This window comes from Balearica regulorum, chromosome 8, assembly GCF_011004875.1.
Source record: "Balearica regulorum gibbericeps isolate bBalReg1 chromosome 8, bBalReg1.pri, whole genome shotgun sequence".
NCBI lineage: Eukaryota > Metazoa > Chordata > Aves > Gruiformes > Gruidae > Balearica > Balearica regulorum.
In genome coordinates, this window is record NC_046191.1 from 31495772 (window position 1) to 31510070 (window position 14299).

General features: G+C 42.5%; 1 protein-coding gene across 20 annotated transcripts in view; it reads right to left on the minus strand.

The window, feature by feature from the left end:
* The window catches only part of RABGAP1L (RAB GTPase activating protein 1 like), a 246713-nt gene that overhangs the window by 29939 nt on the left and 202475 nt on the right, over positions 1–14299 (minus strand). Inside the window, exon 1 of one of the 20 annotated variants that reach the window (XM_075760489.1) lies at positions 6353–6576. The exons of 17 other annotated variants lie outside the window; for them this stretch is intronic. Coding sequence is in view for 2 of the 3 variants with exons in the window: in XM_010309359.2 (XP_010307661.1) it covers positions 3213–3323 (111 nt within the window). In the remaining variant the exon portion in view is untranslated. Of the gene's footprint in view, positions 1–3212; positions 5324–6352; positions 6577–14299 lie in introns of those variants that run through there. 2 more of the 20 variants (XM_010309359.2, XM_075760490.1) reach the window with 2 other exon arrangements.

Genomic DNA, 14299 nt, shown 5'->3' on the forward strand with positions numbered 1-14299 from the left:
CCCAAGAGTAAAGCTACTCAATTCTTGCTTAAACTACAGAGCAGTCCACTTTTATAGGCTGCTTTGCATGTCTGTGCGAAGTAGTTTCAGAATGACTTGAAATCTTGAAAGCAAGACCACGCAGCAAACAACTGTGTGTCATGGTCACACTGCAATATGACTAATTTTATTAAAATATATGTTGGAGGATTGCTATCATAAGTGTTCCTGTGGAGCATATTTAACAAAACCTTATCTCAGATCATCTACATCCTGTTTAACTGTCTAGTGTTTATGTGCATCAAAGCAACGCTACAAAACCACAGCTATGCTTTCTGCTCAAAATACCACATTTTCCATTGAAAAATACAACTAGAATTGATGGGACCTGGACAACAGCAGGTAATTCTGATTTTCCTCATGAAGTTCATCACCTATGTGGTGCTGGACGTGTCAGACGGTTACGCAGACTGGCCTCAAGCATAAGCAACCCACAGCAGCTCTCATCTCGGTTTGGTTTCGGTGTTAACCCTTTGCCACTTCACGCCGTAACACGTGGCGCTCTCCTCTGTGCAAGAGAGACTCCCGTGCATCCTGACCAATTGCACAACCCAAATGAACTATAATGAGTTACTGGTTGCAAGATTTCCGGAACTATAACAATACCATCCTGGCATCGAAACCGCAGAATAGGATGAAACCCTTTAAAGAGAACATTTTTTTTTTTAAACTTGTCTCTGCAACCAGAGCAGCATACTAGAAACTCCTTTAAAAATAAACGAAACCTGGATTTTGCAAACAGATGAATCCCAGATTGCAAAAATACCTGCACTAGTAACATGAACTCTCACAATAAACAAAAACTCTGCAAATTCTTTCTGCAGAATGTTACTTTATGTACAGTACCTACCTTTGTGCAATCGGTAAAACGACTAGCACAGAGTCAATAGGATTTGCCCCAGCTTATCCCAATTGGCAGCTTGTCCCACGATTAAACAGAGCAGCAGAGAACTGAAAGAAACTTTCTGAGTCATCAGGTCCCGTCCCTTAGTAGTACAGGCTCCCACGCAACGTCTAATCCTATTATAATCCTGTCGAGCTTCATCTTAAACCTCCTCAGGTTGTTTGCACCACCGTTTGCTTAGTTACTATACTTCAAAATCATTTAAAAGAGTAGTTAAGTATTTCCTATGTAAACCCTGCAAAAAACACATTTCTGAACTTATTCACTAGTACATAATGCACTGGAACATGTCAATATTCTGATTCAGGAAAAAAAAAAGAGTTGATAAGAACGCATACTCACACTAAAGTCAATCATTCAGATTTTACAAATAATAGTAGTAATGACACTTTTCCTCCCACGCTTGCTCCACATAAGTATCTCTGTTTACTAGGAGATAGGTAGGTAGTTCATAGAGAAATATTTTTCAAAAAAATGTTATTTCATCACATTTTCAGAGTGGCAAAAATCAGGTGGAGCTGTTATGTGGTGCTCTTGACACCAGTTATGCTCTCTTCTGGTCACTGGCAGCAGATCTGGAGGAACCCAGAGGTACATAACGCAATGCCTGTTACATTTGCTCCGAAGCTATACAAAACTTAAGAGGCCATCACCGAGCCCGTTTAAGCAGCACTTTCAAAGATTTAAATTATAGGGTAAGCCATCCACAAAACGTTTGCTTACCACAGGGATATGAATTTAAACAACTGGAGTACTGGCTCTAGAGCATGCAAACGCCACTGTCCCCATCACTGCCTAGAGAAACTCCAGAGAAGGGTCTCTCCCAGAGCCCACCAGCAGGTACCTTCTCCCTGGGCACCTGGCTCCTCTTAATCGTATTGCAGAAAAGATACTACTCTGGGCTTGCAGTCAAAATAAGAAATAATGTCATAGCAACTGGGCAGAAAAAGAGGAAAGGCTGTGGCTGGACAATGAACGAAGGTGTACCACGTATGCAAAAATTTCCAGCATGGAAGAAGTATGCAACTCCTCATATGCTGGTTAAGCTAAAGCCTGTTTGGAGCCCAGTCTCCAAGAAGGTCACATTAAAGTACACAGTTTGGTCTAGACCGGATTTCTATACTTATTAGCTAAGTATTCTAACGGGCATTGTAAATTCTAGCCTAGAGGAGGCCAGAGGCAGAAAAAGGAGTCACAACAAAGGGGACTGGGCAGAACTGCAGTTTAGGTCCAGAGTCTATGGAAGATGCAGGGGATGAGTTCAAGCACCCGAGATTTCCTGAGCATGGACAGGCAGAAAAACCCCAGCGGGAAATAGGCTTAGAGAGGTTTTACACAAGCTAGCAATAAAGCAAATTTTTCCTCTTCTGAGAACACCTCCCTTTGTCACAGCTTAATGAACTACCTGGATACAAACACATATACAGACCAAAATCTGCAAACACAAATGCTTAACTGGATTGATGAATTGTAAGTCTGATTTGTATTTATACTGAATTTATAACTGCATCTGCTTTCAAGTTCAGCTCAACACCTATACAAGCCTTTTTATATTTCAAAGACTTCTTTTGATTGATTCTAGGCAGGCTGGCTCGCACATGGGCTCATTTGGCACCAAACTGGAGAGTCAAAACTAGTGTCGTCAACACAGCTCCGTGCAAGTGCTGGGATCTCCATGAGGGTGGAAGACAACCACACTATACATGTCATTTACATAACAAGATACGCTATTTATGAAAAAAAGAAAGCGGTGGTTTAACTAAAAAGGTTTTACAGATACTTATGCTGATTTCAAAAGAGCATGTAGAAGTGTTTAATCACCGTTTCCATATGGGACAGATTCTCTTAGATTTAGTGATGACAGTGACCGGGGTGTACACTTAGCATCTGGCCTGAACCTTTAACTGACACACTAAAACACATCACCGTGTTTACATCAGTTAGTGCTGATGCCACGGTTAGATAAATTCAGTCATTTTCAGGTTTAATCATTATTTCAATTATTCCAATATTATTTCAAAAATGTTATTTTAACTATTATCCTACTGAGCAAATCACCTTGTAAACTAAGTAGCCCAGAAAGATATTATTTTAATAATATTATCTCTTCTGAAATAAAATGTTATTTTAATTTTGTTGATGCATGAAAGCAAATTTCTGAAAAAGTAATAGAGAAAATAATTAATAGAGACCTTTCAGCAAAAGAACTTTACTACTGGAAAGAGTATGACCTAAGCATTATTGGCAAAGGAGCAAGAGCAACACCTACCACAGATTTGGGTTTGCTGACTGCCACCAGATTGGCCAGAAAGTCTTCATCGTACAGCTGGCTAAAAACATGCGCATCGTAAGCCACCATTATGGAGATTTCTTCCATCATTTTGCCGGCAAGCTGCCGTTAGCGGCCAGAGCAGGTTGAGAATCCAAGGCTGAACCTTGGCTCAGTTCTGTGTCAGTTGTTCACACCCACCTGAAGAAGCTGATGTGGAAGGAGTGTCACAAGAGAAAATATGACCCAGCAAATCAGCTCCCGTGTGGTTTTTCCTCTCGAGGGTGCCTTTGGTCATCACGGGAAGCACATACGAAACACCTGCTCACGTTCCCAACACCCAGCTTGTAGAAGGCATTTGCTGAAGTTTGGGGAAAGCCAGGAAACCTATTTTAATTCCAGTATTAGGCTGAAGATGAAAAAGCAGTAGCCAAACCAGATTAGTATTAAGCAAGAAAAGATCCGTCAGTGCTTGACAGCAGGACTGGAATCACTTCTGTTCTCAAACTTTGGAGCAATTTTTTATTCTTTATATCCAGTTTTCTCCCTCAGAAAACTGATATTCTTGTTAGCAGAGTCTCATTTTCCAGTGAACTGCTTCTTTTGGTTTATTCGTAAATTCACAGACCGGTGTAATGATGATTTCTTTCAGACATTCCCTAGAATTTTCCACAAGTTTCTAAATCTCTCCTTTAAACTCTTGAAAAAAACACTCTTTTATGCAGATCTGAATTGCATCTTATGTCACGTAGAAACTTTTTGATTTTAGCAGGAAGATAATGGCATCAAGTCACAACCCTCCAAAAAGATCCTTCTGTTTCCACTTGCAATGCAGGGTAAAACAGCCGTGCAAAATGCAACGAAGGCTGTAAGCTCTTCCTGGAATAATTTCACCTCCACAAGTGAAATAAAACCAATTTATGCAATTGGAAGTTCCCACAGTAGAAGGTTTTTAACCTGAATCTGGGACTGGTTTGCTTTTAAACATGGAGTGGTATGGTATCTCATCTATGAGTCCTAAACAGTGTAGCTGCCTTCCAAATTGCTCCCGACTTTCCAATTAATTTATCGTAACATCGGACACAGAAAAAAAAAGCACAAGGAAAAAAATCTGAAAAAAAATATTTAAAAAATCAATATTTTCAAAACTACAGATGAAAATCTAGAAAACAATAAGCGATTTGCAGAAACAAACAAAATATCCCAAAAAGAAACTCCTTTCAGGAGACTCAAGCAAGGTAAAACTCCTGACCAAATCAGCACTTCTGCTTAGACTCATCCACTATATTTTTATCTTCTCCGCAAGCCTTTTGTTCTTCCTGGTGAACAATCATACCTGCTCAAGAAACATAAATCGCTTCAGCCGTGCGTTTGTCTCCAAAAAGAGTATGTGCTGGATGTAGCTAATCTGGCAGAAATTTCCAGTTCAGGTTGCCGGTAGCATATGGTTATGCTCTCGCTTTCCAGAATAAACAGGGTCAGACCCACCTTGCTTTTCTCTTTTTCCTGTGCTCCTGGAGTATCTTTATCAAAGATTACACAGGTATCTAAATAGCACCAGGTGCTATTTGCATTTGAATAGGAAACTTGAGCAACAGCTGTAGCATACAGGATTAAAACCCCAACATCTCTTTCACTTAAATAGGGGGGGAAATTACATGTTATTGCTAGGAAACAGAGAGAGTTCTAATAGGCTTATGGCAAACAAAAAAATGCAGCACTTGAGGTTAAATCCTTGAGACTACAGCAGATTCTGATCATGCTTAACCCTTGCAGGAGAAGGAAAGGTATTTTTTCCTTGAAATGCTCCTACAGTGCATTTTTAAAAAATTTTCTTCAAAGGCTTGCAAATTTTTTCCAATTAATTCCCACGGCAGAGAAACTTTAGATTCTGGTCCTGAAGCGACATCCAGCTGAGGAGATCGCTCTCTGTGTCACCTATACAAAAATCATACCTGCTATTCTAAATCCCACTCGGGTTTTCCGAAGCCCTTTAAATGACCGCTTCCTCTTCGCTTTCATTGCCTTGTGGGGTGGCTTGATTTTTTTTCTCGTAGCACAAGTTCGAAGCGTGAGTCTAAGGGTGGCTCCTCCTTGGCTGCCTCCGAGGTGTGCTGACAAAGGCACCTGTTGTACGAGGTAAAGAAATTCCCTTCCCACAACCCCTCCCGCCCCGCTGGCACCCGCTCCGGAGGCTCCCAACAGGGACTGAAATGATATTGGAATAGTCATGTAGGCACAGGGGAGAGAGCAGGCGGTGTAGCAACAAACATTCCCATGTTAATGAGAGACCAATTTAATTCTGCAATAAGGGCAGGAGGTGGAGAATGCAAATGATCAGAAGTACGTCGCAGCTGCAGCTGCTCGGATCCCTTCCCTCATTTAGCCAGCAGGCATTTCTATTTATAAGGAATTATGGACCAGAACCTATATTATCTTTTTTTTTTTTTCTCTTAAACAGAAGGGTTGTGATGATTTAACAGCACTAAATCTACCTGTTACTATTGTATTATTGGCTGAATAATTCTTCTCATATCTATTCATAACAGAGGGCTTGTAATTTTGGCATGTTCTACCTAGCAATCACAAGAACCAACAACTGATCTTTGACATTGGCTAATACATATCTTGACTTTTAAAAGGATGTTTTTCAGCTGTTATTTCAAGCTAATGGAGCCGAGCTGCCCGCAAATCCCTACAAACCTGCATTTTACATCCGTGCTAAGTCTGTGCTCTACCCTGAATCAGCACACAAAATCACAAGTATCAGGCCAGTTAAAACTAAATCTTTTGAATTAAACTGGCTGAAGCAAATACGTCCACCCAGACACAGTGGCAGCATGCTCACACCAGAGGAACTGGAAAGGAAAAGGCAAGCGGAAAGATGCCCTTCATCACCTCCTCAGGCCGCACTGCACACTCCTCCCAGCATCTCAGTACAGAGCCTTCCCCTCAGCCAGGGTTTCTGAGTGCTGAAGTGATGAATAATCTATCAAAAGACAATAAAACCCACGTAGTGCAGTTTCATATTTCTTTAAATCAAACAGCGCTTCTCTGTATAACGCCACGTCTACCTTGCAGCAGCCTTCCTCAAGGAACAGGAACGCAGCCCCCTCCGTGACACAGTTTGGAAAGCATACCTCCAAAGCAGGGATTTTTGGAGAAAGCACTTCAACCAAGCAGTCAGGACGACAGAAGAGAGCCAGCAGAAGGACAGGTGAGCTGCAGAAAACTGTTAACTAATTAAGGTATGTAGCCCTAATTACAGTTGTTGGGATTTATGTGCTAGTGGATAAGAGAGATGAATGGAAAATTCCTGAATTGAGCAAACCAGCTAGCTTAGCAGAGCAAAATCCTGCTCACTCCCAAGATAAATTCACTCTCACTCCACCCCCAGGAATGTCTTGCTGCTATCTGACGGGGATAGGATCTTCTGATAGACAGGAAAGCGTTACGTATGTGAGGTATGCGCAGCTTCTTGCTAAGCGCTGCCTTCCTGCCACCGCATTTCTGAAACATAAAGGCGTTTTCTGAGACTTGCTTTTCATGTCTTGATGAATTTGGGAAGATCACAGCAGTCTTCAGATAAGGAAACATAAAACTCCTTTCATAGTACTTGGAATGGCATTTGGCAGCCTTCAAGGTAAGTTTTACAGGGGTTTTGCCCCCAAATGGGAAGGAGTAACGGTAGTATCACACTCTTCATAATTCCCTTACCCAGTAATGACCTGTAAGAACTGTTTCAACCACAACCAGTGAAAAACGCTTGTTTACAAGATAAAGGCTGTGAATTCCAAAGCACAGCTACGTTCTCTCCTCACCCACAAGGACTTGCCGACCATCAGAGAGCAGCAGATGGCCGGCTCTTCAGCCCACATGCCCGGTGCCCCGCAGTGCCACCTGAAGCCCCCACAGACCTCACCGCTGCCCTTGGGAAGCCGCTCTGCAGCGCCAAAATCCTCAGCCTCGTCAAATGCCCGTGATGGAGCGAAAGGCAGGGAGCGGCTGCCCACCCTCACATGCGTGGGTATCCCAGCAAAATAAGGAGCAAAGCACTTACTGCTTACTTTACTTCGAGAAGGCTGCCATTTTATTCATAACTCTGTTCCAGTTTTAGACACCAGAAGGTAAATACGGTTAGAAGTGGGTTTGGAGTCAAAATGAGCGCTGAATGCTAAGCCACAGCTCACAGGAATGCCCCACACCATTCGAGAAAAGCAATTGCTGGGCTCAGGTTGATCTATAGTTCAGCAATTGCTTCTCCAAGTTTTATTTTTATTATTTAAAATATCAAATAACATGGCCTTTTTTTTTTTCCCCAAAGAAGTGGGTGTATGCACCTGTGTTTCTCCTAAAATAATCCTCCAAATGCATGGAAAAATCTGAGCTTGATGCGCTTTAGCATACATACTTACAGGGGTAAATGCCCCAATCTGCAGCTGCACCGCATTCTCCCGATTTGAAAGCAGGCGAGATTGTAAACTCATTTTTGCAGATTAACGCCAAAAGCCGTCCTGCTGGAGAGAGCCAACGTTTCTCTCCCAGCGGTGGCAGAGGTCAGCGTGGCTGGAATTGCTGAGGCAGAGGCATTCCCAACAAACTGGTGACGCTGGTGTGCGCTCCCCCTCAATGTAAATGCGCAACCCACCGCAGAGAAAAGCTGAGGACTTCAGAGTCTTCATTTTCTGTTGCCAGCTCTGCCGCTTGAATTATTTACTGTAAGCACGAATAATAGAGGAGGGCAGTGCTATCGCCCCGGTCTCCTTCAGCCTAACAGCAAAGTCACTGCGAAAGCAGGAGGAACCCTTACAAATGCATTCAGTGCTTCTTTAGGGATGAAAACAAACGTAGCAGAAAGCACTCGAAGGCCCCTCTCCCAGCCCTCCCAAATCAGCCGTGCGCCACACAAAAGGCTAGTCCTGCTCCCGCACAACAACTGCTGGTAAGGGTTTTTTCCCCTAGATGATCTTTAAAGCTCATGGGAAGTAAAACTATTTAGTAGCCTCACCTCTAAAACTATAAAGGGTAGAAGAGCAAGCCAGACGATAGCTCCCCAACCCGTTGGAAGTCACTCCCCGGATTTTTAAAACCATATTCTTGATTAATTCTGTTCTGTGTACTTGAGATGGTTATTAATGCTTGCAATTCTGAAGGGTTTGGGTCAAGTTTGCACTTCATTTCAGGTTTTACATTAACCTGAAACTACAGCTAAACAAGGGCATGAAGCTGCCTAAAACAAATCCGTCCATTTTGATTTCTAAAAACCGTATGAACCTGAAAAAGATTAAACAGCAGCGTTGCTGGGATGCCAGCCTACAGGTACATACTTATTATTATTCAGCTCAGTCCCTTCCAGATTTCCTTGCAGCCTGTTAAATTAACTCATTACTCTCTTTTGAATTTTAATGAGTTAAATTCACTTTTTAAATTTATGTTTTCATATTTCTTTTCCATACTGCCTCTTCCACTTTCTAAGGGCACTGGAAGTTATTTCCTCTCTTCGGCTAAGTTTCCTTCAGCTGTCAACTCTCTGGCAGAAATATCTCGCTTCATGGACTTCCTTCTTGTCTGCCAACAATTTGCATTAGAGCCAGGATGATTTTCTGCTTGTTTGTGTTTTTCCCAAGGCGAAGGCAGGACAGGGCTCCGACCAGCCCAAACTACCGGCACAGTTATGGCACGGCCCCACAAAGAGCTGCGGTGTGACGGGTGATGGAGGCAGCGGGACGGAGGAACAAGGAAAGAGCCAGACATCCCTGAGCCAGTACTGCTACCAAGTAAAAGTAATACTGAATCTTACTGTAAGATTTTGGAAAATCTAGCCTTTGGCTGTTGAAAAAATAGATTTAACAGCGTATTTGGGGTATACATTGTATGTAGAACCCAATATAACTGACTGAGGTTTAAAACAGAGCTGAGTATATTTCTTCCTTATCCATCCTTTTCTTTTAGCAAAATAGGAGATTTTTTTTTCTATTTGCAAAGGCAAAGGGTGGTACAGGTGAGCTCCACGACATGCAAATGGCTATTCCAGCCTAATGCACGCAGAGTTTGCAGCACAGACTTCCCTACAGAAACCATTCAGAAGGAAAAGGCAGAAATTCCTAAACTGACTTAGAGCATCATTTCCTGAAAGACAGCAGGCTTCTGCCACCCGCTTCATCCCTTCTCTTTGGGGACCCATATTTAATCTCCTCCCAGTTCAGTGACGGCAGACGCCCATCAACAACTCAACACCACAAGTGAGGGAGGCGGCGGCAGCTGAAGAGCAGGGCCGGGTACCAGGGACCTTCCTACACCTGCCCCAGGGCCATGGCCAACCTCTCCTGAACCTGTGCCCTTGAGTGGAACCAACACAAACAGGTCCCTCTGCTGCTGAAGGGACAAGCGTTAACAATCTGTTTGCCATCGTAAATGTCTCTGATATATATATATATATATTCCCTGGGGCTGTTAATCTGACAACTGAATAATGTTTGTATGGCATTTAGACCATGCAAATGCCATTGAGAGCTAAGTTCCATAATAAACTGACCCTAACCAACACTACCTGTGAAGTGCATTTTAAACTTATTGCATTTATCACTTCAACTGGTATTGAAGAGAAAAAAAAAAAAAGGTCAAGCATATTTTTCAAGCAAATTAGCACAGCAGTTGTATAGGAATCCTTTGCACTTAGAATTATTTATATGGATTTCTGGTTTGATTTAGGGATTTTATCCAAATAGCCCGCAAGCTAATGCAAGCAGAGCCAAATTTTATCAAGCAAAAGCTTCATCAGAGTACCAGAGCTAGTCCAGGCTTCATACAAACAATAATCAAACAGCAATTATATATCTGTATCGCTACCTTCACCCATGGTCCACTGGCTTTTCATTTAGAGCGTATGACCAGCTAACAAAAGGTATTAATTAACATCAAGAAGCACATTAAACATTGACATTTGGCACATGAAGAGACTCACATTGGGGCCCAGGACTCCAGGCTTCTCATTCTAAACCCACACCTGACTTACTTTCTCAAGGTAGATATATCTCTCCATATTTTTCTTTCCCTCCCCAAAGAGGGATTAACAGTCCTTATCTACCTCCCAGGGAAGATTAATAACGGCAAAATATATGAAAAATACAAAATTGTAAGTGGTATTATTATTATTGTTGCTGTCATTATGACGTTGTCTGAGAAGTTTTCTCCAGAGCGCTGTTAAACGACTTACGAACCAGCTACGCTGCACAGGGAGGTCGGGCCCTGCAGGAGAGCGCAATGACATGTTTACCTGGCTGACCTGTCTGAAGCACCCTACAGCACATCAGGTTTAGTATCTCTACCGACGGTCACTTTGCACCTGACCTTTAGCCTGGGACGAGAAAAAAAAAAGGAGAAAAAGGAAAGGCTGGAGAAATTCTTGTAGTTAAATAAATAAAAGAAAAAAAGAAGAAGGCAGGACCACAGCACATCTTCTGTCCATCAAAACCACTGGAGCTGGCCAGGCACAAACCCACCATAATACCACATAATAAATCACCGCTGTGCGATGATTAGGCTGGGGCTGCCAGGCCGGTACCTCTGGAGCACCATGGCGAAGTCCTGGAAAGGTCCGTGGCCACATCTTCCAGTGGACTCCCTGCCAGAAGCCTCATGGAAAAGGTGAGACATTTCTGTGTGTAATTAGTACAATAATAATGGCACATTCCCAAACTAAAACATCAATCCACAGTATGATTGCTTGGAAGATGAGATAAAGAGTAATTAAGACTGAAATGATGTGGGTGAGGAGGAAATGGCGTGTGGTGCCAGCTAAACTGGACTAAACCTGGCAGACTAGTCCAAGTAGCTCAGTGGCTGAGGTAAAGAAGTGAGTTTGACTGTGAGACGCAGTCTAGACTGAGGCATGCTTGAAGGCTCTGAAATGAGATTATTTCATGCATTATACATTAAAACTACAAACTACTGATACCTTCCAGGAGAACAGTGTGTCCCACGATGCTGAAGTAAAAAAATGAAAGCATTAACTTGGAGGTCAAAGGACTGAATGCAGTCCAAAAAGTCCAGAAAACAACACTTGCTAGTATATATTTATACCGAAGATGGTTAACAGCAATCTGACACAGAAATCATTTGACACGAGATCCATTTGCTGGGAAACACAGAAGGCAGCTAAGTCTCAGGGCTCCCTGGACAAATTCCCCTGGAATTTGTACAGGTCAACTCCAGAGGAGGAAAGAAGCTCAGGACCGTGTGAGCTGATCAGCCGTGTCAGACTACCAGCAGCAGCCACTACTCTGAGCTTCGCCTAATCCTTTGCCGCTAAATCCCTATTCATCATCACGCAGTACAGTGAAAGGGAAATTCTGTTCTCAGGAGATGATTTGGGAGACAAACTGTTTCAGTGCTTAACTGTGCTGATCTAGTCCCCTACTGTGAAAAGCTGCATCTACGTTTAATGCTTCAATATACCACAATGAGAAAAGCTTCTGTATTTACATACGATTTAAAGATTAACCTGTCTTGATTTGACTGCTAATAACCTTATTTTAAAAGCACAAATGGTATGTATGTAGGGGAAGAGAAGGCAGGTTCTTACACAAGTTATCAAAGAGCTCTCTACATGATAATGAGGTGATTCTTCAGACATCAGAGACCTGAAATATTTCCACACACTCTTCTACCCTCCCCATTTGTCTTATTCCAAGTTTGTCTTTTATTAAAAATCTGGGCTACAGGTCTTGTATTACAGCTACTATTATATCTATGCAACTAAAAGAAATGAGACACTCCCTAAAAAACACACACAGGAATTGGTCCAGCTTAACACAGATGTCCAGAGGGCAAGAGAACATTTTCTCCTTGTGCTCAGGCTGGGCACAACGTACCGCTCAAGCTGAGGTCAGTATTTCTGCCACGCGTGCAAGGGCTGTGCTCCCCTGGACGCACGCTCACTCCCAGTGCTCCTGCTGACTCCTCTCAACAACCAAACACTGAGCTATATTTAGAGAGAAAATTGAGCCGTAACTTCTAATCTGCTGTTCGTGATTTTTTAACGTGCCTTTTATATAAGGGAAGTGTTTACGCAAAATTCCTTCTGCAAGGAATGCAAGGGAAGTGCCTGGAATGAATGAGAGCTAATTTTTGCTTGATTTCAAGGGGGGAAAAAACCAAAACAGCAAACAAAGAGAAACAGAGGATGCAATAAAATCTAGGATGACTTGCAAAAAACCATGTTTTTTAAATATGCTTCTATCACCATAAACTTCCTCAAAGTATTTCCAAATCACACTTTTTATTGGGTCAACTGTTTGGAAATTCAATCCCCAAAGCAAAACAGGGGCAAAAAACAAAAAAAAGGCAAAAAAAAAAAAAAAAAAGGAAGGTTGGGTATATAAGCATGAAAAAGGAAGAGACACCATTCTTTTGCTTCTCTCAGTTTCAATGGTGGTTCTGCTAAGGCAGCGGTATCAGCCTACTGTCCGTTGGTATTCCGAAAGGATACCTTCCATCAATAGGGGGAAAATCAGTGCCTGCATTTGTTCACTCACTTGGAGACTGCAAGAATAAACCCAGGGAGGGGGTGGGGGGTGGGGGTGGTGTTTGCCTGCAACAATACCGAACTGCAACACTTAATCTGATGATGTAAACACGATGTTGATCTGAAAATGAGAGAAAATAAACCAATTTATAATGAACTAGTAACTGACACGAAAAACAAAAGCTATATTGCTGTCTCCATATGGATATTATATGTAATGTAAATCCAGGTGATCTATGTAATAGTTTGAAAGGTGATGTCCTTCTCTGCTGCATTTGTGGAAGAATAACTCAGTTTCTAATTACTCTTTAAAACTAATTACCCTTTATAAGCAACGAAGGATTTGATCATCTTTCTCAGCCATATGATGGTTGTCTCTTGGAATGCCACACCATTTTCTTCTTCTCTAGGTAGGTCTCACTGTAGAACTTCACAACAACCTGGAGAACTAAACACGGCCTTAGCACCACTCCTGGGACTGGAGGAGTTGCCTGGGGGCTGGCAATCGATTTAGCAGCGCATTAGCTGGGCTCCCCCCAGCTTTACGGAGAGGGAAATGAATGAGTCACGCTGGTGATTCTTGTGATACAGCGTATCCCTGACATTATGCAGTATTGACATTACTGAGACAGACAGTATCTCTACGGAACCGTCTTCAGGGAAAAAATAACAACAAAAGGATAGTTTCCTTAACACTCCTTAGGACTATGAAATTGAGAAAGACCAGAAACATCTGAGTCAGATTTTTTGCTTATCTCTCATAATGGAGTCTAACAGCAGCAAGGGAAAAAGCTTACTGTGAGCTGAAGGTGGAGCGCCCTAACTTGGCCATCTCTTATCAGTAGTACACTGCAAAACATTAGGTTATTTTGTTGGGCAATAATGTGTTTTTATTTTCACTTACTTTTTTAATTTTTCCATTAGGAATGTATGACCTGTGCTCCCTTTAACAGCACTGTTTGCATTCTTGGGCTCTTCTGGGGTCTTTCAGAGCTATGGGATTTGGAGGTATAGACAGCTGGCTGGGCACACCACCACCAAAGACACGGCAAGAGGCAGCGGCACAAAGCGGTGATTGGATGCAGCCGTAGGACAGCTATCTCTCCTGTAATGCCTTTATCAGCTCAGGAATACGTCATCCTTTCTCAGCATTGCAGACCACCCTACATTTTGCCACACCTCCGAAAGTTCAAGAGCGAAAGCCGAATACATCAGGTGGGAAGAGCCACAAGAAGCAGCACAGCGATCCCAACCCACACCAGCCACTTGCCTGGTTCTGGGTGTAATTCAAGGTATTAATCACCATCTTCCACTCCCTAAAACACCCAATATCTTCCCATAGGAAAGACCCTTTTCTTGCTATCTTCACAGAAGCATAGAATACCAGGTTGGAAGGGACCTCAAGGATCATCTAGTCCAACCTTTCTTGGCAAAAGCACGGTCTACACAAGATGGCCCAGCACCCTGTCGAGCAGAATGTTCAATTAATGAAATTAAGATCTGTTGACTCAATCTTTTTAAACATACCCAAAACAACTTCTCAGGGCAGTAAAAGTTATTC